This window comes from Ascaphus truei, chromosome 1 (assembly GCF_040206685.1).
Source record: "Ascaphus truei isolate aAscTru1 chromosome 1, aAscTru1.hap1, whole genome shotgun sequence".
Classification (NCBI taxonomy): Eukaryota; Metazoa; Chordata; class Amphibia; order Anura; family Ascaphidae; genus Ascaphus; species Ascaphus truei.
In genome coordinates, this window is record NC_134483.1 from 17202909 (window position 1) to 17229749 (window position 26841).

General features: G+C 43.8%; 1 protein-coding gene across 2 annotated transcripts in view; it reads left to right on the forward strand.

The window, feature by feature from the left end:
• Positions 1-26841, forward strand: part of NOL6 (nucleolar protein 6) — a 104135-nt gene that overhangs the window by 9522 nt on the left and 67772 nt on the right. For both annotated transcript variants that reach the window (XM_075583282.1, XM_075583222.1), the window contains exons 3-6: positions 2160-2276; positions 3882-4061; positions 6407-6575; positions 7963-8097. In XM_075583282.1, coding sequence (XP_075439397.1) covers positions 2160-2276; positions 3882-4061; positions 6407-6575; positions 7963-8097 — 601 coding nt within the window. The remainder of the gene's footprint in view (positions 1-2159; positions 2277-3881; positions 4062-6406; positions 6576-7962; positions 8098-26841) is intronic.

Below are 26841 nucleotides of genomic sequence, written 5' to 3' on the forward strand. Positions count from 1 at the left end.
GTAAGGAAGGGACCGTGGGGTTTTTCTTCATGTAAAGCATAGGCTACTTTAGTGAGCGCAGTCTGAGTGAGCTCTGCGAAAGCCGGATTACAAAGGGTCCCGCAGGGCGTGGGAATTAAGGAAGTTGATCATACAGAACGGACGAGACTTTCTAGCAATTTGAGGGCAAGCGGCAGGAGGGATGCAGGGCTGTAGTTACTGTAGTAAGACACGTAGGGTTGTTTTTGAGAACAGGCGAGACCACCGCCTGCTTAAATGAAGAGGGGAAAATGCCCGAGGACAGGGAGGAATTGAAGATGTGGGTGAGAGTGGGGACTAAAACAGGGTAAGAGTTCTGATGAGGTGTGAGGGGAGAGCATCGAGAGGGCGTGTGCTGGAGGGAGGAGAGAAATCAGCTTAGGAACTTCCAACTCTAACAGGAGAAAAGAAGTCGAGAGGGGGAGAATGGTTTCATAGAATCGGAGAGGAGGGGGAAAGGACAAGAGTAATCTGGTGCAGAGGTGACCAACTCCGGTCCTCTAGGGCTACCAACAGGTCTGGTTTTAATGATATCCCTGCTTCATCCCAGGGGCTCGATGGACTGAGCCACTTATGCCGTCTTCAACTGAGCCACTGATTGGGCCATCTGAGCTGAAGCAGGGATATCCTTAAAACCTGACCTGTTGATGGCCCTTGAGGATTGGAGTTGGCCACTCCTGTTTTAGTGGATAGCATCCACTTTGTTTAGTGTCTTTAAATCAGTCTGCAGAGAATATAGCCTTGCTAGGATAGGAAAAAAAACTTGAGATGTTTAGCATCATGGGAAAAGAACAAGGAAAGTCTCAGGCCTGCCGTGCAAAACATAAAAAACGCTATTTGGAAATAATTGCTGGCTGGTTTTATCGCGTGTTAATTGCCTGTGGGCCACTCAGCACAAATCTGGGAGCTTTAGCTATTGCCTTTAAGTTATTAGTTGCTGCCACCTGCTGGAGATTGAGTAGGACAGGATGGGTTTTTGCTCATGAAGTCCTAGTGATAACAGTAAGGCCTCGGGCATGGTCAGCGCGCTGGTGCTTACCAGTGAGCCCCTACAGCCGCAATGAGAGCGGCTTTAGTAGGGGCTCGCCTACGCTTCCGGAAGCGTAGGTCTTATACAAATTTTAGATTTAGTGCTTGCCGGAGCGCAGGGCCGGTCACGTGAGCGGTTCGCCCAATGAGGGCGAACCAGCTCGAGACGTCACTGGCCCGCCCCCGGACGGCGCGCGGACCAAGGCCAGGGAAAGCACCTGCTTTCCCTCAGCCTCCGCGCGCCTCAGCACGGGAGAAGGCACCCTGGACGCAGCCTAACACCTAACGGCGCCTTTTAGTTGCACGACGCAGATAATTTAATAAACCGGTTCCTCCTCCGCTAAAAAAAAATGACAAGTTTTATGACGTTTGCTACGAATTGCTCTTCCCTTTCCAGGCTTTCTCAGTTCAGTTTTTCATTGAATCGCAATGTGTTTGAGGACGTACACAGTATAGGATTGGGAGTTAAATGGAGGATATTTAGGAATAGAAGTCCCCCTGGGAGGATTAAAACTAGAGGGCCTTTAAGGCTGCTTGGTTTTCTCGCTTTCCGCATCCGGCACTGTTGGACGCACCTGCTTCTGCTTTCACTTGGTGCAGAAACCCAAGGTGATTTTCAAAATACTGTAACGCAATACAGGGAAGTATTGAGCACTCTTGTTTTATTTGTTTTATTTCTACCGTGCAACTCTGTTACACTATTAGGCCGCAAACTTTCACTTCCTGCGGTGGCAACCGCTGACCGGTTTTTATCCAGATAGGCACAGATCCCTGAAGGCGGCCCGGCTCCCTGACGCTCCTTCCGGGCTGTATACTGGCTGCAAGGTTTAGTGGGAAACACTGCTAAGTAGATATGGGCCATTGGATTAAAGAAATACAAACGAACGATTGCACCGTGAAACCCCTTTACCATGCATACCGGCCATTTTTTTATTCCCAATTCCAGTTTGTTTCTGTGTTGCGGCTATTTAATTTTTGCCCGTACGTTTCTGACCAGTGGCCACGTGGAGTGTTGGTGGCGGATTTGAATAGAAGCGCAGGCTCCGTCTGTCTCCTCCTGTTTGGGCAGCAGTAAGCCGGCGTCGGTGACTCTGACTCTCTCATACCCGCAGATCGAGGAGCTGCTGAAGGAGGTGAAGCTGAAAGAGAAGAAGAGGAAAAGCATCGACGCGTTTCTGCACGAGATCAACTCCCTCCTCAGCGACGTCCCCGAGACCCAGGAGAGGGATGTAAGTGCACGATAAGCTCTGTTCCCGAACCAACTTCAACAAGGGGTTAAATTAGGGTCACCGTAAATCCATATTCATAAGAGGAAGGACACCTAAAGCAGACCACGCATACATGACCAATGAGTGCGGCGCTTGCGCATGCGTGGTTGGTGCTCATCGCCCCCGCGCATGCGCAATTTACTTTTGTTCGCCTATGCGCGGTCGGCATTCCTTGACACTTTTTAGTTATTTAAAAATTCCTCCCGGGGCGGTGACCTTTATTCAAAAAGCCGGACATGTCCGGGAAAATACGGACATACAGAGGAAACGGTCGGTTTTGGCCCAGATTCTGAGGAATTCCATGAAAATGTCGGGGAAAATCCGCAGCGAAGTCCATAGACGCGGTAATGGCCGACATCGGATTAACACAGCGGGGGAGGTCTCTGCGTTTGAATGGGACTCACGCGGTGTGAATTCTACCGGGCTGCGAGTCCCCTTCAAACCCAGGCACCCCCACTGTGTGAATCCGATGTGAGCCATTACCGCTCCTACGGACTTCGCTGCAGAGTGTTTGCGAGATGCTCGTGAATTTTCCCCACACGCTGGACCAGAGCCGGCAGTTGCATCTGTACGGTAATTAATGCTGCAGAACCACACACCATCTCCTTGTATTACTGTTTTGTTGGTTACATTCCCCTCGTTTTCTTGTTATCCCCAGTGACGCATCTTACGGTGACGTCACTTATTTAAAAAGAAGAAAACGAGTTGACGTGAGAGGTTTTGTTTTTGGGGAAATCTGATAACTCCGTGCGTTTTTTAGTTTTATTTCGAGGTGTGTGTGTTTTCCGTTGGTTAGAAAGGGTGCCGGCGGCCGATAATTACACACGGTCTCCGTGATAACCGCGCTGACGTTACTCAGCAGAGACGGTTCCCTAAAGTGGTAGCATGTTTGTGAAAAAAACAAAAAACAGTGAATTGGAAGGCGTCCTACCCAAGTGCTGATTGTATATGGGCGGTGTACTCCTATTGCAGCCGTGCGCTGTATAAAGATAGTCCTACCCCAGCCAGCGACGCTCTGGTACACAGCCGGGGGTGATCCTTCAGGTAACTAGTTCCCTTCTCCTTGCTCATCGTATATTGTATACGTCACTTGGACCTTTTTAGCAGAAATTGACGTAAAGGGCGGCCCAGCTTGCTGGCAAAAGGTTGTTTTATACAAGCTGCTCAGTAAGTTACCTCACCGTAATATTTTGAACGATCCTTAGCATTGTTTGATATTTTCACCGGGAAAACCAAATTCTTTGCCGATTGGTGATTTCCTGTTCGCGGCTCCATCCTTCAGCGCCACGTCGGTGGAGCTCAATCCATTTCAGCATTGTGTTCTCCGAGGCTTTCTGGCTTTGCAGCCTCAACTGTGAAAGGTTCTTTAAATAAAAACACTCTCCCTGCTGTCAGCAAACTTTTTTTAAATGGTTCTGCCCCTTTAGCCCTTTTTGTGCTTCGAAGTGGTTAAGCAGCATCAATGCGTCGGCGCGCGCGTGGGACTGGCGGCGCGTGCGTGGGTCTCGTGGTGGGGGTGACGGCACGTGCGCGCGCACATGACCGGCTCGCGTTTTGTCCCTGCAGCTCGTGGACCAGTCCTGGCTCCCCAAGGCGGTGAAGGTCCCCTTCCTGCAGGTCCCGTACCACGTGAAGGGGAAGTTCCACTTCCTGCGTCCTGCCGCTGTCAAAGTGGTGGGCAGCTACCTGCTGGGGACGTGCATTAAGCCGGAGATCAACGTGGACGTGGCACTCACCATGCCCCAGGTAAGTCCGTGTCTGTGTCTCACACACCGGGATATGACTAGGCAGAGCATGGTGTGTGTAACTATATATACCGCCAACAATGTACACAGCGCTTTACAAGATTACAATACAAGGTCAATTACAAACAATGGGGGATTAGTGCAAGAGGGAAGTGACAACATAGGGCACATGGAGACCCTGCCCCGAAAAGCTTACAATCTAAGTGGTATGATGGGAGAATTCGAGACACGATAGGAGTAAAGGTGCAGTCAGGGGGGGTCACAGCACCTGGAGTTTCCAGGAGAGACGCAGGTAATTCATGAGATGCTTTAAGAGGTGGATTTTCTGCTGGGCCTTGAATGTGGAAAGTGCGGCCGTGTGACGAATATAGAGTGGGGGGGAGGGGGGTTCCATTAGTGAGAAGGGTTTGAGAGGGGAGAGGGCTGTAGAGGTAAGAGATGCAAAGATGAGACAGCCTTTGGTGGAGCGTAAGCGACGAGGTGGTGTGTAACGAGAGGACAGAGGTGAGATATGGAGGTGCAGAGGTGTGTAACGAGAGGACAGAGTGAGATATGGAGGTGCAGAGGTGTGTAACATGAGATATGGAGGTGCAGAGGTGTGTAACGGGAGATATGGAGGTGCAGAGGTGTGTAACGGGAGATATGGAGGTGCAGAGGTGTGTAACGGGAGATATGGAGGTGCAGAGGTGTGTAACGGGAGATATGGAGGTGGAGAGGTGTGTAACGTGAGATATGGAGGTGCAGAGGTGTGTAACATGAGATATGGAGGTGCAGAGGTGTGTAACGGGAGATATGGAGGTGCAGAGGTGTGTAACGGGAGATATGGAGGTGCAGAGGTGTGTAACGGGAGATATGGAGGTGCAGAGGTGTGTAACGTGAGATATGGAGGTGCAGAGGTGTGTAACGTGAGATATGGAGGTGCAGAGCTGTGTAACGGGAGATATGGAGGTGGAGAGGTGTGTAACGTGAGATATGGAGGTGCAGAGGTGCGTAACGTGAGATATGGAGGTGCAGAGGTGTGTATCGTGAGATATGGAGGTGCAGAGGTGTGTAACGTGAGATATGGAGGTGCAGAGGTGTGCAACGTGAAATGGAGGTGCAGAGGTGTGTAACGGGAGATATGGAGGTGCAGAGGTGTGCAACGTGAAATGGAGGTGCAGAGGTGTGTAACGGGAGATATGGAGGTGCAGAGGTGTGTAACATGAGATCAAATTGTGAGATATATGGAGGTGCAGAGCGTAAAGCCTTAAAAGAAAGGAGAATTTTGTAGTTGATACAGAAATAACTAGGACAGATACAAAGAGAACTTGTGGGGTTAAGAAGGTTTGAGATTTAATTGCTCCCCCTGATGACACAACACAACATATCGCATTATAATGCAGAATATCAGATTTTTTAAATAGGATCAATGGCAGAATATCACAGAATATCCCAGCATAACACGCCAGTGGGACCAGTTACCATCGCTACATCTGTGCTATATACAGGTCTTAATTATCTATGATGTGGATCTATGATGCACATGAAAGTCGTTATATTATTCACCCAAAACATTAACACTAAATATATCAATCAGAGTACTAGTTGCCATAGGATTCAGTGATAACGTTGGCCCGACAGCACCAGAAAACAAGAACCTGACATTATGAATATTGGGTGAATTGACCAAACGGTGCGTTTTTGCCCTACCCAAGGACCTCGTTATCTGTGAGGGGCGTATATAATGTATTTGTCTATTCGGGCACCTCTTTATAACCATGTCCAGGCGGTCCCCTGGGACTGACCAGCGCTTCTCTGGCAGCCGGGGACCTCCTGGGTCCTCAGATAATTGGATAGTGTTTTATTCTGGTGTGTGTTACCAATAGAAAGTATCGATGTCCACCTCCCAATGATGTGCCAGCTTTTTATAGGCCACTGAAGGAGCCTGACTTAGTGTGTGGCCACCAAGGAACTGTTCTTGCTCGGTGGCCAAAACTAGTGATGTCTCAAACCTAATCGTCTCAGGAGGTCGGGCAATGACCGTCAGCTCTGATGGACCCCCATGGTTCAGTGTGTTTGTACGCGGCTCCCTACGCGGCTCCCTACATGGCTCCCTATACATCTCCCTCTCGCTCTCTTGCAGACTGCAGTTTTAAAGTATTTAGACTTTCCTGTTGTAATTGCGGTTTTCTGAGTACTTGAAGCATTATTTGGCCATGGAGTATTGTTACCCTGTTGGGTGCTGCTCCACGGCCAGAAAGCGAAGTGATGCTGCTTGTGTACGGTACCGGGACTGCGGCACTATCCGGCTTCCCCGTTGAGTCGGCCCCGGTAACGAGGTGTCTCATTCCCGGCTCTGATGTGTAGGAAATCCTCCAAGCCAAAGACAACCTGAACCAGCGCTACCTGCGGAAGCGAGCGCTGTACCTGGCGCACATCGCCCGTCACCTGGCGGGGGACGCGCTTTTCAGCAGCGTGAAGTTCTCCTACATGAACGGCAACCACCTGAAGCCCATCCTGCTGCTCCGGCCTCGGGGTGAGTCCGGGCTGCGGGGGGACCGGGGTGGGTTACCGGCGCCGCCCAAGGCGTTTGAAGTAGTTCTGCGCCTGACCTGCCAAATATCCTACTGGTTTTATTCCCCCCCCCCCAGTGTTTAGAAAAAATAATAATAATAAACATATTTCTTTTACCACGTGTAGTGGGAAGTGGAACTGTTATCTTAAATTAGAAAAAGCAGTGGCACTGGGGAGTTGGAAATGAAAAAGTGGTACTCGTTACCGTTTTAGTGCAGGGGTGGGCAACTCCAGTCTTCAAGGGTCACCAACAGGTCAGGATCTCAGGATATCCCTGCTTCAGCACAGGTGGCTCAGTCGAAGACTGGATATGCTGAAAGCCTGACCTGTTGGTGACCCTTGAGGACTGGCGTTGCCCAGCCCGGGGTTAGAGCCATCACACGCCGACCACTGGTTATAGGAGTGAATTCTTACTGCCCACGTCTGACGAACGTCCGACTCGCGTCCGTAACAGTCAGCGTAGTGATTTTATAAAAGATTCCTTCACCAAACTCTGTAATACGGGGTCTTTCATTTAAAAAAATAATTTACCTGTCGCTTTCACAGCTTACTGAGCTCAAAATAGTTTTCTACTTGACATTTTTGGCCCAACTGAAATTAAAATGACCCCAGCGCCGCCATTTTGTGACGTTACCGCAGCACACGAACATGGACCCCCACAAAAGTCTACCCACCATTTCACCTCCTCTCCTCCCCTCCCACTTCTCCCCCCTTCTCTGCCCCCCTTCTTCTCTGCCCCTCTTCTCTGCCCCCTTCTTCTCTGCCCCCCTTCTTCTCTGCCCCCCTTCTTCTCTGCCCCCCTTCTTCTCTGCCCCCCTTCTTCTCTGCCCCCCTTCTTCTCTGCCCCCCTTCTTCTCTGCCCCCCTTCTTCTCTGCCCCCCTTCTTCTCTGCCCCCCTTCTTCTCTGCCCCCCTTCTTCTCTGCCCCCCTTCCTTCTTCTCCCCCCCTTCCTTCTTCTCCCCCCCCCCTCCTTCTCTTCCCCCCCCCCCCACTCCACAGTTCCCACTCTCCAATAGCATCAGAGTTTTAGTAAGGGGAGAGTGGTGATGGTGCGTAGGTTGCCCAGCCATGCGTAGGTTGCCCATGCGTAGGTTGCCCAGCCATGCGTAGGTTGCCCATGCGTAGGTTGCCCAGCCATGCGCAGGTTGCCCAGCCATGCGCAGGTTGCCCAGCCATGCGTAGGTTGCCCAGCCATGCGTTGGTTGCCCAGCCATGCGTAGGTTGCCCAGCCATGCGTAGGTTGCCCAGCCATGCGTAGGTTGCCCAGCCATGCGTTGGAAGTCTTGCTTTGCCTGGTTTGGTGCATTGAAAGCCCCCCCCTCCCCTTCTTCCTGCCGCCCGTCCTCCAGGTAAAGACGAGAAGCTGGTGACCGTCCGTCTGTACGTCTGCCCACCTCCCGGTGTCTTCAAGCCCAGCCGTCTATACCCCAACAAGAACAACGTCCGGACTGCGTGGTACCTGCAGCAGCAGCCGGGCCAGGAGGGTAGGTACTGAGCCACGGCTGGGTGGGGTGGGGGCCTCTGCAGGGTCCTAGTACATTAGTGTGTAGGTGGGGAGGTTCCAGGTGAGGCCTAGAACACAATGAGTTAAATCCCAGTAGTTATTAATCCACCAACGGAGATCTAGAACACGGGGGGCTCATCTCCAGCCATCAACCTACCCCCGCCAATAGGTCATTCTTCCAGGATATCCCTGCTTCAGCACAGGTGGCTCTGAGAGGCTCAGTGTTTGACTGAGCCTCTGAATGAGCCACCTGTGCTGAAGCAGGGATATCCTGAAAACCTGACCTTTTTTTGTGGGGGTAGGTTGATGGCTGGAGATGAGCCCCCACGTGTGCGGCTCATTGCAGGGCTCGGAAACGTTCACCTCCGCACCTCGGGGATTCCTCCTTCAGCAGGCCGTGGGCGGTGGATATATAGGGGCGGTGGGATGTACACGTCCTGCAAAGGGCGCGGGTCACGAGGAGCATTATAGGGTTAATGCAGGAGGCACTTCATAGTTTTGTTATTAGGTTCTTAACTTATTTAATATAGAGTAGCATAGAAGACTGTGGAAATAGTACAGTGGGTGGGAAAAGGACACGCGTCCACCGAGAGTAAACTGCGTCGTCATTCAGTGCGACCGAGCCTCGAATCTCTGTTGGTGCACGTGTAATAGTTGTACTTATTTATCCTCAGTGATCGGCACTAATATTAATTTCCAGACTAGTGATTGGCACTAATAGTAATTTCCAGGTTAGTGATCGGCACTAATAGTAATTTCCATGCTTATGATCGGCACTAATAGTAATTTCCATGCTAGTGATCGGCACTAATAGTAATTTCCATGCTAGTGATCGGCACTAATAGTAATTTCCAGGCTAGTGATCGGCACTAATAGTAATTTCCAGGCTAGTGATCGGCACTAATAGTAATTTCCAGGCTAGTGATAGGCACTAATAGTAATTTCCAGGCTAGTGATCGGCACTAATAGTAATTTCCAGGCTAGTGATCGGCACTAATAGTAATTTCCAGGCTAGTGATCGACACTAATAGTAATTTCCAGGCTAGTGATCGGCACTAATAGTAATTTCCAGGCTAGTGATCGGCACTAATAGTAATTTCCATGCTAGTGATCGGCACTAATAGTAATTTCCAGACTAGTGATCGGCACTAATAGTAATTTCCAGGCTAGTGATCGGCACTAATAGTAATTTCCATGCTAGTGATCGGCACTAATAGTAATTTCCATGCTAGTGATCGGCACTAATAGTAATTTCCAGGTTAGTGATCGGCACTAATAGTAATTTCCAGGCTAGTGATCGGCACTAATAGTAATTTCCAGGCTAGTGATCGACACTAATAGTAATTTCCAGGCTAGTGATCGGCACTAATAGTAATTTCCAGGCTAGTGATCGGCACTAATAGTAATTTCCAGGCTAGTGATCGGCAGTAATAGTAATTTCCAGGCTAGTGATCGGCACTAATAGTAATTTCCAGGCTAGTGATCGGCACTAATAGTAATTTCCAGACCAGTGATCGGCACTAATAGTAATTTCCAGGATAGTGATCGGCACTAATAGTAATTTCCAGGCTAGTGATCGGCACTAATAGTAATTTCCATGCTAGTGATCGGCACTAATAGTAATTTCCCGGCCAGTGATCGGCACTAATAGTAATTTCCAGGCTAGTGATCGGCACTAATATTAATTTCCAGGCTAGTGATCGGCACTAATAGTAATTTCCAGGCTAGTGATCGGCACTAATAGTAATTTCCAGACCAGTGATCGGCACTAATAGTAATTTCCAGGATAGTGATCGGCACTAATAGTAATTTCCAGGCTAGTGATCGGCACTAATAGTAATTTCCAGGCTAGTGATCGGCACTAATAGTAATTTCCAGGCTAGTGATCGGCACTAATAGTAATTTCCAGGCTAGTGATCGGCACTAATAGTAATTTCCAGGCTAGTGATCGGCAGTAATAGTAATTTCCAGGCTAGTGATCGGCACTAATAGTAATTTCCAGGCTAGTGATCGGCACTAATAGTAATTTCCAGACCAGTGATCGGCACTAATAGTAATTTCCAGGATAGTGATCGGCACTAATAGTAATTTCCAGGCTAGTGATCGGCACTAATAGTAATTTCCATGCTAGTGATCGGCACTAATAGTAATTTCCCGGCCAGTGATCGGCACTAATAGTAATTTCCAGGCTAGTGATCGGCACTAATATTAATTTCCAGGCTAGTGATCGGCACTAATAGTAATTTCCAGGCTAGTGATCGGCACTAATAGTAATTTCCATGCTTATGATCGGCACTAATAGTAATTTCCAGGCTAGTGATCGGCACTAATAGTAATTTCCAGGTTAGTGATCGGCACTAATAGTAATTTCCAGGCTAGTGATCGGCACTAATAGTAATTTCTAGGCTAGAGATCGGCACTAATAGTAATTTCCATGCTAGTGATCGGCACTAATAGTAATTTCCATGCTAGTGATCGGCACTAATAGTAATTTCCAGGCTAGTGATCGGCACTAATAGTAATTTCCAGGCTAGTGATCGGCACTAATATTAATTTCCAGGCTAGTGATCGTCAGTAATCGTAATTTCCATGATAGTGATCGGCAGTAATAGTAATTTCCAGGCTAGTGATCGGCACTAATAGTAATTTCCAGGCTAGTGATCGGCACTAATAGTAATGTCCATGTTAGTGATCGGCACTAATAGTAATTTCCAGGCTAGTGATCGGCACTAATAGTAATTTCCAGGCTAGTGATCGGCACTAATAGTAATTTCCAGGCTAGTGATCGGCACTAATAGTAATGTCCATGTTAGTGATCGGCACTAATAGTAATTTCCAGGCTAGTGATCGGCACTAATAGTAATTTCCAGGCTAGTGATCGGCACTAATAGTAATTTCCATGCTAGTGATCTGCACTAATAGTAATGTCCATGCTAGTGATCGGCATTAATAGTAATTTCCATGCTAGTGATCGGCACTAATAGTAATTTCCAGGCTAGTGATCTGCACAAATAGTAATTTCCAGGCTAGTGATCGGCACTGATAGTAATTTCCAGGCTAGTGATCGGCACTAATAGTAATTTCCAGGCTAGTGATCGGCACTAATAGTAATTTCCATGCTAGTGATCGGCACTAATAGTAATGTCCATGCTAGTGATCGGCACTAATAGTAATGTCCATGTTAGTGATCGCCACTAATAGTAATTTCCATGCTAGTGATCGCCACTAATAGTAATTTCCAGGCTAGTGATCGGCACTAATAGTAATTTCTAGGCTAGAGATAGGCACTAATAGTAATTTCAATGCTAGTGATCGGCACTAATAGTAATTTCCAGGCTAGTGATCGGCACTAATAGTAATTTCCAGGCTAATGATCGGCACTAATAGTAATTTCCAGGCTAGTGATCGGCACTAATAGTAATTTCCAGGCTAGTGATCGGCACTAATAGTCATTTCCATGCTTATGATCGGCACTAATAGTAATTTCCATGCTAGTGATCGGCACTAATAGTCATTTCCAGGCTAGTGATCGGCACTAATAGTAATTTCCAGGCTAGTGATCGGCACTAATAGTAATTTCCATGCTAGTGATCGGCACTAATAGTAATTTCCATGCTAGTTATCTGCACTAATAGTAATTTCCAGGCTAGTGATCGGCACTAATAGTAATTTCCAGGCTAATGATCGGCACTAATAGTAATTTCCAGGCTAGTGATCGGCACTAATAGTAATTTCCAGGCTAGTGATCGGCACTAATAGTAATTTCCAGGCTAGTGATCGGCACTAATAGTAATTTCCAGGCTAGTGATCGGCACTAATAGTAATTTCCATGCTAGTGATCGGCACTAATAGTAATTTCCAGGCTAATGATCGGCACTAATAGTAATTTCCAGGCTAATGATCGGCACTAATAGTAATTTCCAGGCTAGTGATCGGCACTAATAGTAATTTCCAGGCTAGTGATCGGCACTAATAGTAATTTCCAGGCTAGTGATCGGCACTAATAGTAATTTCCAGGCTAGTGATCGGCACTAATAGTAATTTCCAGGCTAGTGATCGGCACTAATAGTAATTTCCAGGCTAGTGATCGGCACTAATAGTAATTTCCATGCTTGTGATCGGCACTAATATTAATTTCCAGGCTAATGATCGGCACTAATATTAATTTCTAGGCTAATGATCGGCACTAATAGTAATTTCCAGGCTAATGATCGGCACTAATAGTAATTTCCAGGCTAGTGATCGGCACTAATAGTAATTTCCAGGCTAGTGATCGGCACTAATAGTAATTTCCAGGCTAGTGATCGGCACTAATAGTAATTTCCAGGCTAGTGATCGGCACTAATAGTAATTTCCAGACCAGTGATCGGCACTAATAGTAATTTCCAGGCTAGTGATCGGCACTAATAGTAATTTCCAGGCTAGTGATCGGCACTAATAGTAATTTCCATGCTAGTGATCTGCACTAATAGTAATTTCCAGGCTAGTGATCGGCACTAATAGTAATTTCCAGGCTAGTGATCGGCACTAATAGTAATTTCCATGCTAGTGATCGGCACTAATAGTAATTTCCATGCTAGTGATCGGCAGTAATAGTAATTTCCAGGATAGTGATCGGCACTAATAGTAATTTCCATGCTAGTGATCGGCACTAATAGTAATTTCCAGGCTAGTGATCGGCAGTAATAGTAATTTCCAGGATAGTGATCGGCACTAATAGTAATTTCCAGGCTAGTGATCGGCACTAATAGTAATTTCCAGGCTAGTGATCGGCACTAATAGTAATTTCCAGGCTAGTGATCGGCACTAATAGTAATTTCCATGCTAGTGATCGACAGTAATCGTAATTTCCATGATAGTGATCGGCACTAATAGTAATTTCCAGGTTAGTGATCGGCACTAATAGTAATTTCCAGGCTAGTGATCGGCACTAATAGTAATTTCCAGGCTAGTGATCGGCACTAATAGTAATTTCCATGCTAGTGATCGGCACTAATAGTAATTTCCAGGCTAGTGATCGGCACTAATAGTAATTTCCAGGCTAGTGATCGGCACTAATAGTAATTTCCATGCTAGTGATCGGCACTAATAGTAATTTCCAGGCTAGTGATCGGCACTAATAGTAATTTCCAGGCTAGTGATCGGCACTAATAGTAATTTCCATGCTAGTGATCGGCACTAATTGTAATTTCCAGGCTAGTGATCGGCACTAATAGTAATTTCCATGCTAGTGATCGGCACTAATAGTAATTTCCAGGCTAGTGATCGGCACTAATAGTAATTTCCATGCTAGTGATCGGCACTAATAGTAATTTCCATGCTAGTGATCGGCAGTAATAGTAATTTCCATGCTAGTGATCGGCACTAATAGTAATTTCCAGGATAGTGATCGGCACTAATAGTAATTTCCAGGCTAGTGATCGGCACTAATAGTAATTTCCAGGCTAGTGATCGGCACTAATAGTAATTTCCATGCTAGTGATCGACAGTAATCGTAATTTCCATGATAGTGATCGGCACTAATAGTAATTTCCAGGTTAGTGATCGGCACTAATAGTAATTTCCAGGCTAGTGATCGGCACTAATAGTAATTTCCAGGCTAGTGATCGGCACTAATAGTAATTTCCATGCTAGTGATCGGCACTAATAGTAATTTCCATGCTAGTGATCGGCACTAATAGTAATTTCCAGGCTAGTGATCGGCACTAATAGTAATTTCCAGGCTAGTGATCGGCACTAATAGTAATTTCCATGCTAGTGATCGGCACTAATAGTAATTTCCAGGCTAGTGATCGGCACTAATAGTAATTTCCAGGCTAGTGATCGGCACTAATAGTAATTTCCAGGCTAGTTATCGGCACTAATAGTAATTTCCATGCTAGTGATCGGCACTAATAGTAATTTCCATGCTAGTGATCGGCACTAATAGTAATTTCCATGCTAGTGATCGGCACTAATAGTAATTTCCAGGCTAGTGATCTGCACTAATAGTAATTTCCAGGCTAGTGATAGGCACTAATAGTAATTTCCATGCTAGTGATCGGCACTAATAGTAATTTCCATGCTAGTGATCTGCACTAATAGTAATTTCCAGGCTAGTGATCGGCACTAATAGTAATTTCCAGGCTAGTGATCTGCACAAATTGTAATTTCCAGGCTAGTGATCGGCACTAATAGTAATTTCCATGCTAGTGATCGGCACTAATAGTAATTTCCAGGCTAGTGATCGGCACTAATAGTAATTTCCAGGCTAGTGATCGGCACTAATAGTAATTTCCATGCTAGTGATCGGCACTAATAGTAATTTCCATGCTAGTGATCGGCACTAATAGTAATTTCCAGGCTAGTGATCGGCACTAATAGTAATTTCCAGGCTAGTGATCGGCACTAATAGTAATTTCCAGGCTAGTGATCGGCACTAATAGTAATTTCCATGCTAGTGATCGGCACTAATAGTAATTTCCAGGCTAGTGATCGGCACTAATAGTAATTTCCAGGCTAGTGATCGGCACTAATAGTAATTGCCATGCTAGTGATCGACAGTAATCGTAATTTCCATGATAGTGATCGGCACTAATAGTAATTTCAAGGTTAGTGATCGGCACTAATAGTAATTTCCAGGCTAGTGATCGGCACTAATAGTAATTTCCAGGCTAGTGATCGGCACTAATAGTAATTTCCATGCTAGTGATCGGCACTAATAGTAATTTCCAGGCTAGTGATCGGCACTAATAGTAATTTCCAGGCTAGTGATCGGCACTAATAGTAATTTCCATGCTAGTGATCGGCACTAATAGTAATTTCCAGGCTAGTGATCGGCACTAATAGTAATTTCCATGCTAATGATCGACAGTAATCGTAATTTCCATGATAGTGATCGGCACTAATAGTTATTTCCAGGTTAGTGATCGGCACTAATAGTAATTTCCAGGCTAGTGATCGGCACTAATAGTAATTTCCAGGCTAGTGATCGTCAGTAATCGTAATTTCCATGATAGTGATCGGCAGTAATAGTAATTTCCAGGCTAGTGATCGGCACTAATAGTAATTTCCAGGCTAGTGATCGGCACTAATAGTAATGTCCATGTTAGTGATCGGCACTAATAGTAATTTCCAGGCTAGTGATCGGCACTAATAGTAATTTCCAGGCTAGTGATCGGCACTAATAGTAATTTCCAGGCTAGTGATCGGCACTAATAGTAATGTCCATGTTAGTGATCGGCACTAATAGTAATTTCCAGGCTAGTGATCGGCACTAATAGTAATTTCCAGGCTAGTGATCGGCACTAATAGTAATTTCCATGCTAGTGATCTGCACTAATAGTAATGTCCATGCTAGTGATCGGCATTAATAGTAATTTCCATGCTAGTGATCTGCACAAATAGTAATTTCCAGGCTAGTGATCGGCACTGATAGTAATTTCCAGGCTAGTGATCGGCACTAATAGTAATTTCCAGGCTAGTGATCTGCACTAATAGTAATTTCCATGCTAGTGATCGGCACTAATAGTAATGTCCATGTTAGTGATCGGCACTAATAGTAATTTCCATGCTAGTGATCGGCACTAATAGTAATGTCCATGTTAGTGATCGGCACTAATAGTAATTTCCATGCTAGTGATCGCCACTAATAGTAATTTCCAGGCTAGTGATCGGCACTAATAGTAATTTCTAGGCTAGAGATCGGCACTAATAGTAATTTCCATGCTAGTGATCGGCACTAATAGTAATTTCCAGGCTAGTGATCGGCACTAATAGTAATTTCCAGGCTAATGATCGGCACTAATAGTAATTTCCAGGCTAGTGATCGGCACTAATAGTAATTTCCAGGCTAGTGATCGGCACTAATAGTCATTTCCATGCTTATGATCGGCACTAATAGTAATTTCCATGCTAGTGATCGGCACTAATAGTCATTTCCAGGCTAGTGATCGGCACTAATAGTAATTTCCAGGCTAGTGATCGGCACTAATAGTAATTTCCATGCTAGTGATCGGCACTAATAGTAATTTCCATGCTAGTTATCTGCACTAATAGTAATTTCCAGGCTAGTGATCGGCACTAATAGTAATTTCCAGGCTAATGATCGGCACTAATAGTAATTTCCAGGCTAGTGATCGGCACTAATAGTAATTTCCAGGCTAGTGATCGGCACTAATAGTAATTTCCAGGCTAGTGATCGGCACTAATAGTAATTTCCAGGCTAGTGATCGGCACTAATAGTAATTTCCATGCTAGTGATCGGCACTAATATTAATTTCCAGGCTAATGATCGGCACTAATAGTAATTTCCAGGCTAATGATCGGCACTAATAGTAATTTCCAGGCTAGTGATCGGCACTAATAGTAATTTCCAGGCTAGTGATCGGCACTAATAGTAATTTCCAGGCTAGTGATCGGCACTAATAGTAATTTCCAGGCTAGTGATCGGCACTAATAGTAATTTCCAGGCTAGTGATCGGCACTAATAGTAATTTCCATGCTTATGATCGGCACTAATAGTAATTTCCAGGCTAGTGATCGGCACTAATAGTCATTTCCAGGCTAGTGATCGGCACTAATAGTCATTTCCAGGCTAGTGATCGGCACTAATAGTAATTTCCATGCTAGTTATCTGCACTAATAGTAATTTCCAGGCTAGTGATCGGCACTAATAGTAATTTCCAGGCTAGTGATCGGCACTAATAGTAATTTCCAGGCTAGTGATCGGCACTAATAGTAATTTCCAGGCTAGTGATCGGCACTAATAGTAATTTCCAGGCTAGTGATCGGCACTAATAGTAATTTCCATGCTAGTGATCGGCACTAATAGTAATTTCCATGCTAGTGATCGGCACTAATAGTAATGTCCATGTTAGTGATCGGCACTAATAGTAATTTCCAGGCTAGTGATCGGCACTAATAGTAATTTCCAGGCTAGTGATCGGCACTAATAGTAATTTCCATGCTAGTGATCGGCACTAATAGTAATTTCCATGCTAGTGATCGGCACTAATAGTAATTTCCAGGCTAGTGATCGGCACTAATAGTAATTTCCAGGCTAGTGATCGGCACTAATAGTAATTTCCAGGCTAGTGATCGGCACTAATAGTAATTTCCATGCTAGTGATCGGCACTAATAGTAATTTCCAGGCTAGTGATCGGCACTAATAGTAATTTCCATGCTAGTGATCGGCACTAATTGTAATTTCCAGGCTAGTGATCGGCACTATTAGTAATTTCCAGGTTAGTGATCGGCACTAATAGTAATTTCCAGGCTAGTGATCGGCACTAATAGTAATTTCCAGGCTAGTGATCGGCACTAATAGTAATTTCCAGGCTAGTGATCGGCACTAATAGTAATTTCCATGCTAGTGATCGGCACTAATAGTAATTTCCATGCTAGTGATCGGCACTAATAGTAATTTCCAGGCTAGTGATCGGCACTAATAGTAATTTCCAGGCTAGTGATCGGCACTAATAGTAATTTCCATGCTAGTGATCGGCACTAATAGTAATTTCCAGGCTAGTGATCGGCAGTAATAGTAATTTCCAGGATAGTGATCGGCACTAATAGTAATTTCCAGGCTAGTGATGGGCACTAATAGTAATTTCCCGGCCAGTGATCGGCACTAATAGTAATTTCCAGGCTAGTGATCGGCACTAATAGTAATTTCCATGCTAGTGATCGGCACTAATAGTAATTTCCAGGCTAATGATCGACAGTAATCGTAATTTCCATGATAGTGATCGGCACTAATAGTAATTTCCAGGTTAGTGATCGGCACTAATAGTAATTTCCAGGCTAGTGATCGGCACTAATAGTAATTTCCAGGCTAGTGATCGGCACTAATAGTAATTTCTAGGCTAGAGATCGGCACTAATAGTAATTTCCATGCTAGTGATCGGCACTAATTGTAATTTCCATGCTAGTGATCGGCACTAATAGTAATTTCCAGGCTAGTGATCGGCACTAATAGTAATTTCCAGGCTAGTGATCGGCACTAATAGTCATTTCCAGGCTAGTGATCGGCACTAATAGTCATTTCCAGGCTAGTGATCGGCACTAATAGTCATTTCCAGGCTAGTGATCGGCACTAATAGTAATTTCCAGGCTAGTGATCAGCACTAATAGTAATTTCCAGGCTAGTGATCGGCACTAATAGTAATTTCCATGCTTATGATCGGCACTAATAGTAATTTCCAGGCTAGTGATCGGCACTAATAGTCATTTCCAGGCTAGTGATCGGCACTAATAGTAATTTCCAGGCTAGTGATCGGCACTAATAGTAATTTCCAGGCTAGTGATCGGCACTAATAGTAATTGCCATGCTAGTGATCGACAGTAATCGTAATTTCCATGATAGTGATCGGCACTAATAGTAATTTCCAGGTTAGTGATCGGCACTAATAGTAATTTCCAGGCTAGTGATCGGCACTAATAGTAATTTCCAGGCTAGTGATCGGCACTAATAGTAATTTCCATGCTAGTGATCGGCACTAATAGTAATTTCCAGGCTAGTGATCGGCACTAATAGTAATTTCCAGGCTAGTGATCGGCACTAATAGTAATTTCCAGGCTAGTGATCGGCACTAATAGTAATTTCCAGGCTAGTGATCGGCACTAATAGTAATTTCCATGCTAGTGATCGGCACTAATAGTAATTTCCATGCTAGTGATCGGCACTAATAGTAATGTCCATGTTAGTGATCGGCACTAATAGTAATTTCCAGGCTAGTGATCGGCACTAATAGTAATTTCCAGGCTAGTGATCGGCACTAATAGTAATTTCCATGCTAGTGATCGGCACTAATAGTAATTTCCAGGCTAGTGATCGGCACTAATAGTAATTTCCATGCTAGTGATCGGCACTAATAGTAATTTCTAGGCTAGTGATCGGCACTAATAGTAATTTCCAGGCTAGTGATCGGCACTAATAGTAATTTCCAGGCTAGTGATCGGCACTAATAGTAATTTCCATGCTAGTGATCGGCACTAATAGTAATTTCCAGGCTAGTGATCGGCACTAATAGTAATTTCCATGCTAGTGATCGGCACTAATTGTAATTTCCAGGCTAGTGATCGGCACTATTAGTAATTTCCAGGTTAGTGATCGGCACTAATAGTAATTTCCAGGCTAGTGATCGGCACTAATAGTAATTTCCAGGCTAGTGATCGGCACTAATAGTAATTTCCATGCTAGTGATCGGCACTAATTGTAATTTCCATGCTAGTGATCGGCACTAATAGTAATTTCCAGGCTAGTGATCGGCACTAATAGTAATTTCCAGGCTAGTGATCGGCACTAATAGTAATTTCCATGCTAGTGATCGGCACTAATAGTAATTTCCAGGCTAGTGATCGGCAGTAATAGTAATTTCCAGGATAGTGATCGGCACTAATAGTAATTTCCAGGCTAGTGATGGGCACTAATAGTAATTTCCCGGCCAGTGATCGGCACTAATAGTAATTTCCAGGCTAGTGATCGGCACTAATAGTAATTTCCATGCTAGTGATCGGCACTAATAGTAATTTCCAGGCTAATGATCGACAGTAATCGTAATTTCCATGATAGTGATCGGCACTAATAGTAATTTCCAGGTTAGTGATCGGCACTAATAGTAATTTCCAGGCTAGTGATCGGTACTAATAGTAATTTCCAGGCTAGTGATCGGCACTAATAGTAATTTCTAGGCTAGAGATCGGCACTAATAGTAATTTCCATGCTAGTGATCGGCACTAATTGTAATTTCCATGCTAGTGATCGGCACTAATAGTAATTTCCAGGCTAGTGATCGGCACTAATAGTCATTTCCAGGCTAGTGATCGGCACTAATAGTCATTTCCAGGCTAGTGATCGGCACTAATAGTAATTTCCAGGCTAGTGATCGGCACTAATAGTCATTTCCAGGCTAGTGATCGGCACTAATAGTAATTTCCAGGCTAGTGATCGGCACTAATAGTAATTTCCAGGCTAGTGATCGGCACTAATAGTAATTTCCATGCTTATGATCGGCACTAATAGTAATTTCCAGGCTAGTGATCGGCACTAATAGTCATTTCCAGGCTAGTGATCGGCACTAATAGTCATTTCCAGGCTAGTGATCGGCACTAATAGTAATTTCCATGCTAGTGATCGGCACTAATAGTAATTTCCATGCTAGTGATCGGCACTAATAGTAATTTCCAGGCTAGTGATCGGCACTAATAGTAATTTCCATGCTAGTGATCGGCACTAATAGTAATTTCCAGGCTAGTGATCGGCACTAATAGTAATTTCCAGGCTAGTGATCGGCACTAATAGTAATTTCCAGGCTAGTGATCGGCACTAATAGTAATTTCCAGGCTAGTGATCGGCACTAATAGTAATTTCCATGCTAGTGATCGGCACTAATATTAATTTCCAGGCTAATGATCGGCACTAATAGTAATTTCCAGGCTAATGATCGGCACTAATAGTAATTTCCAGGCTAGTGATCGGCACTAATAGTAATTTCCAGGCTAATGATCGGCACTAATAGTAATTTCCAGGCTAATGATCGGCACTAATAGTAATTTCCAGGCTAGTGATCGGCACTAATAGTAATTTCCAGGCTAATGATCGGCACTAATAGTAATTTCCAGGCTAGTGATCGGCACTAATAGTAATTTCCAGGCTAGTGATCGGCACTAATAGTAATTTCCAGGCTAGTGATCGGCACTAATAGTAATTTCCAGGCTAGTGATCGGCACTAATAGTAATTTCCATGCTAGTGATCGGCACTAATATTAATTTCCAGGCTAATGATCGGCACTAATAGTAATTTCCAGGCTAATGATCGGCACTAATAGTAATTTCCAGGCTAGTGATCGGCACTAATAGTAATTTCCAGGCTAGTGATCGGCACTAATAGTAATTTCCAGGCTAGTGATCGGCACTAATAGTAATTTCCAGGCTAGTGATCGGCACTAATAGTAATTTCCAGACCAGTGATCGGCACTAATAGTAATTTCCAGGCTAGTGATCGGCACTAATAGTAATTTCCAGGCTAGTGATCGGCACTAATAGTAATTTCCATGCTAGTGATCGGCACTAATAGTAATTTCCATGCTAGTGATCTGCACTAATAGTAATTTCCAGGCTAGTGATCGGCACTAATAGTAATTTCCAGGCTAGTGATCTGCACTAATAGTAATTTCCAGGCTAGTGATCGGCACTAATAGTAATTTCCAGGCTAGTGATCTGCACTAATAGTAATTTCCAGGATAGTGATCGGCACTAATAGTAATTTCCATGCTAGTGATCGACAGTAGTAGTAATTTCCATGATAGTGATCGGCACTAATAGTAATTTCCAGGCTAGTGATCGGCAGTAATAGTAATTTCCAGGATAGTGATCGGCACTAATAGTAATTTCCAGGCTAGTGATCGGCACTAATAGTAATTTCCAGGCTAGTGATCGGCACTAATAGTAATTTCCATGCTAGTGATAGGCACTAATAGTAATTTCCATGCTAGTGATCGACAGTAATCGTAATTTCCATGATAGTGATCGGCACTAATAGTAATTTCCATGCTAGTGATCGACAGTAATCGTAATTTCCATGATAGTGATCGGCACTAATAGTAATTTCCAGGTTAGTGATCGGCACTAATAGTAATTTCCAGGTTAGTGATCGGCACTAATAGTAATTTCCAGACCAGTGATCGGCACTAATAGTAATTTCCAGGCTAGTGATCGGCACTAATAGTAATTTCCAGGCTAGTGATCGGCACTAATAGTAATTTCCATGCTAGTGATCGGCACTAATAGTAATTTCCAGGCTAGTGATCGGCACTAATAGTAATTTCCAGGCTAGTGATCGGCACTAATAGTAATTTCCAGGCTAGTGATCGGCACTAATAGTAATTTCCATGCTAGTGATCGGCACTAATAGTAATTTCCAGGCTAGTGATCGGCACTAATAGTAATTTCCATGCTAGTGATCGGCACTAATTGTAATTTCCAGGCTAGTGATCGGCACTAATAGTAATTTCCAGGTTAGTGATCGGCACTAATAGTAATTTCCAGGCTAGTGATCGGCACTAATAGTAATTTCCAGGCTAGTGATCGGCACTAATAGTAATTTCCATGCTAGTGATCGGCACTAATAGTAATTTCCAGGCTAGTGATCGGCACTAATAGTAATTTCCATGCTAGTGATCGGCACTAATAGTAATTTCCAGGCTAGTGATCGGCAGTAATAGTAATTTCCAGGATAGTGATCGGCACTAATAGTAATTTCCAGGCTAGTGATGGGCACTAATAGTAATGTCCCGGCCAGTGATCGGCACTAATAGTAATTTCCAGGCTAGTGATCGGCACTAATAGTAATTTCCATGCTAGTGATCGGCACTAATAGTAATTTCCAGGCTAATGATCGACAGTAATCGTAATTTCCATGATAGTGATCGGCACTAATAGTAATTTCCAGGTTAATGATCGGCACTAATAGTAATTTCCAGGCTAGTGATCGGCACTAATAGTAATTTCCAGGCTAGTGATCGGCACTAATAGTAATTTCCAGGCTAGTGATCGGCACTAATAGTAATTTCCATGCTAGTGATCGGCACTAATAGTAATTTCCATGCTAGTGATCGGCACTAATAGTAATTTCCATGCTAGTGATCGGCACTAATAGTAATTTCCAGGCTAGTGATAGGCACTAATAGTAATTTCCATGCTAGTGATCGGCACTAATAGTAATTTCCAGGCTAGTGATCGGCACTAATAGTAATTTCCAGGCTAGTGATCTGCACAAATTGTAATTTCCAGGCTAGTGATCGGCACTAATAGTAATTTCCATGCTAGTGATCGGCACTAATAGTAATTTCCATGCTAGTGATCGGCAGTAATAGTAATTTCCAGGATAGTGATCGGCACTAATAGTAATTTCCATGCTAGTGATCGACAGTAGTAGTAATTTCCAGGCTAGTGATCGGCAGTAATAGTAATTTCCAGGATAGTGATCGGCACTAATAGTAATTTCCAGGCTAGTGATCGGCACTAATAGTAATTTCCAGGCTAGTGATCGTCACTAATAGTAATTTCCATGTTAGTGATAGGCACTAATAGTAATTTCCATGCTAGTGATCGGCACTAATAGTAATTTCCAGGCTAGTGATCGGCACTAATAGTAATTTCCAGGCTAGTGATCGGCACTAATAGTAATTTCCATGCTAGTGATCGGCACTAATAGTAATTTCCATGCTAGTGATCGGCACTAATAGTAATTTCCAGGCTAGTGATCGGCACTAATAGTAATTTCCAGGCTAGTGATCGGCACTAATAGTAATTTCCATGCTAGTGATCTGCACTAATAGTAATTTCCATGCTAGTGATCGGCACTAATAGTAATTTCCAGGCTAGTGATCGGCACTAATAGTAATTTCCAGGCTAGTGATCGGCACTAATAGTAATTGCCATGCTAGTGATAGTCAGTAATCGTAATTTCCATGATAGTGATCGGCACTAATAGTAATTTCCAGGTTAGTGATCGGCACTAATAGTAATTTCCAGGCTAGTGATCGGCACTAATAGTAATTTCCATGCTAGTGATCGTCAGTAATCGTAATTTCCATGATAGTGATCGGCACTAATAGTAATTTCCAGGTTAGTGATCGGCACTAATAGTAATTTCCAGGCTAGTGATCGGCACTAATAGTAATTTCCATGCTAGTGATCGGCACTAATAGTAATTTCCAGGCTAGTGATCGGCACTAATAGTAATTTCCATGCTAGTGATCGGCACTAATAGTAATTTCCAGGCTAGTGATCTGCACTAATAGTAATTTCCAGGCTAGTGATAGGCACTAATAGTAATTTCCATGCTAGTGATCGACACTAATAGTAATTTCCAGGCTAGTGATCGGCACTAATAGTAATTTCCATGCTAGTGATCGGCACTAATTGTAATTTCCAGGCTAGTGATCGGCACTAATAGTAATTTCCAGGCTAGTGATCGGCACTAATAGTAATTTCCATGCTAGTGATCGGCACTAATAGTAATTTCCAGGCTAGTGATCGGCACTAATAGTAATTTCCAGGCTAGTGATCGGCACTAATAGTAATTTCCAGGCTAGTGATCGGCACTAATAGTAATTTCCAGGCTAGTGATCGGCACTAATAGTAATTGCCATGCTAGTGATCGACAGTAATCGTAATTTCCATGATAGTGATCGGCACTAATAGTAATTTCCAGGTTAGTGATCGGCACTAATAGTAATTTCCAGGCTAGTGATCGGCACTAATAGTAATTTCCATGCTAGTGATCGGCACTAATAGTAATTTCCAGGCTAGTGATCGGCACTAATAGTAATTTCCAGGCTAGTGATCGGCACTAATAGTAATTTCCAGGCTAGTGATCTGCACTAATAGTAATTTCCAGGCTATAGATAGGCACTAATAGTAATTTCCATGCTATAGATAGGCACTAATAGTAATTTCCATGCTAGTGATCGGCACTAATAGTAATTTCCAGGCTAGTGATCGGCACTAATAGTAATTTCCATGCTAGTGATCGGCACTAATTGTAATTTCCAGGCTAGTGATCGGCACTAATAGTAATTTCCAGGCTAGTGATCGGCACTAATAGTAATTTCCAGGCTAGTGATAGGCACTAATAGTAATTTCCATGCTAGTGATCGGCACTAATAGTAATTTCCATGCTAGTGATCTGCACTAATAGTAATTTCCAGGCTAGTGATCGGCACTAATAGTAATTTCCAGGCTAATGATCGGCACTAATAGTAATTTCCAGGCTAGTGATCGGCACTAATAGTAATTTCCAGGCTAGTGATCGGCACTAATAGTCATTTCCATGCTTATGATCGGCACTAATAGTAATTTCCATGCTAGTGATCGGCACTAATAGTCATTTCCAGGCTAGTGATCGGCACTAATAGTAATTTCCAGGCTAGTGATCGGCACTAATAGTAATTTCCATGCTAGTGATCGGCACTAATAGTAATTTCCAGGCTAGTGATCGGCACTAATAGTAATTTCCAGGCTAGTGATCGGCACTAATAGTAATTTCCAGGCTAGTGATCGGCACTAATAGTAATTTCCATGCTAGTGATCGGCACTAATAGTAATTTCCAGGCTAGTGATCGGCACTAATAGTAATTTCCAGGCTAGTGATCGGCACTAATAGTAATTTCCATGCTAGTGATCGGCACTAATAGTAATTTCCAGGCTAGTGATCTGCACTAATAGTAATTTCCAGGCTAGTGATAGGCACTAATAGTAATTTCCATGCTAGTGATCGGCACTAATAGTAATTTCCAGGCTAGTGATCGGCACTAATAGTAATTTCCATGCTAGTGATCGGCACTAATTGTAATTTCCAGGCTAGTGATCGGCACTAATAGTAATTTCCAGGCTAGTGATCGGCACTAATAGTAATTTCCAGGCTAGTGATAGGCACTAATAGTAATTTCCATGCTAGTGATCGGCACTAATAGTAATTTCCATGCTAGTGATCTGCACTAATAGTAATTTCCAGGCTAGTGATCGGCACTAATAGTAATTTCCATGCTAGTGATCGACAGTAATCGTAATTTCCATGATAGTGATCGGCACTAATAGTAATTTCCAGGTTAGTGATCGGCACTAATAGTAATTTCCAGGTTAGTGATCGGCACTAATAGTAATTTCCAGGCTAGTGATCGGCACTAATAGTAATTTCCATGCTAGTGATCGGCACTAATAGTAATTTCCAGGCTAGTGATCGGCACTAATAGTAATTTCCAGGCTAGTGATCGGCACTAATAGTAATTTCCATGCTAGTGATCGGCACTAATAGTAATTTCCAGGCTAGTGATCGGCACTAATAGTAATTTCCAGGCTAGTGATAGGCACTAATAGTAATTTCCATGCTAGTGATCGGCACTAATAGTAATTTCCAGGCTAGTGATCGGCACTAATAGTAATTTCCATGCTAGTGATCGGCACTAATTGTAATTTCCAGGCTAGTGATCGGCACTAATAGTAATTTCCAGGCTAGTGATCGGCACTAATAGTAATTTCCATGCTAGTGATCGGCACTAATAGTAATTTCCAGGCTAGTGATCGGCACTAATAGTAATTTCCAGGCTAGTGATCGGCACTAATAGTAATTTCCAGGCTAGTGATCGGCACTAATAGTAATTTCCAGGCTAGTGATCGGCACTAATAGTAATTGCCATGCTAGTGATCGACAGTAATCGTAATTTCCATGATAGTGATCGGCACTAATAGTAATTTCCAGGTTAGTGATCGGCACTAATAGTAATTTCCAGGCTAGTGATCGGCACTAATAGTAATTTCCAGGCTAGTGATCGGCACTAATAGTAATTTCCATGCTAGTGATCGGCACTAATAGTAATTTCCAGGCTAGTGATCGGCACTAATAGTAATTTCCAGGCTAGTGATCGGCACTAATAGTAATTTCCAGGCTAGTGATCGGCACTAATAGTAATTTCCATGCTAGTGATCGGCACTAATAGTAATTTCCAGGCTAGTGATCGGCACTAATAGTAATTTCCAGGCTAGTGATCGGCACTAATAGTAATTTCCATGCTAGTGATCGGCACTAATAGTAATTTCCAGGCTAGTGATCTGCACTAATAGTAATTTCCAGGCTAGTGATAGGCACTAATAGTAATTTCCATGCTAGTGATCGGCACTAATAGTAATTTCCATGCTAGTGATCGGCACTAATAGTAATTTCCAGGCTAGTGATCGGC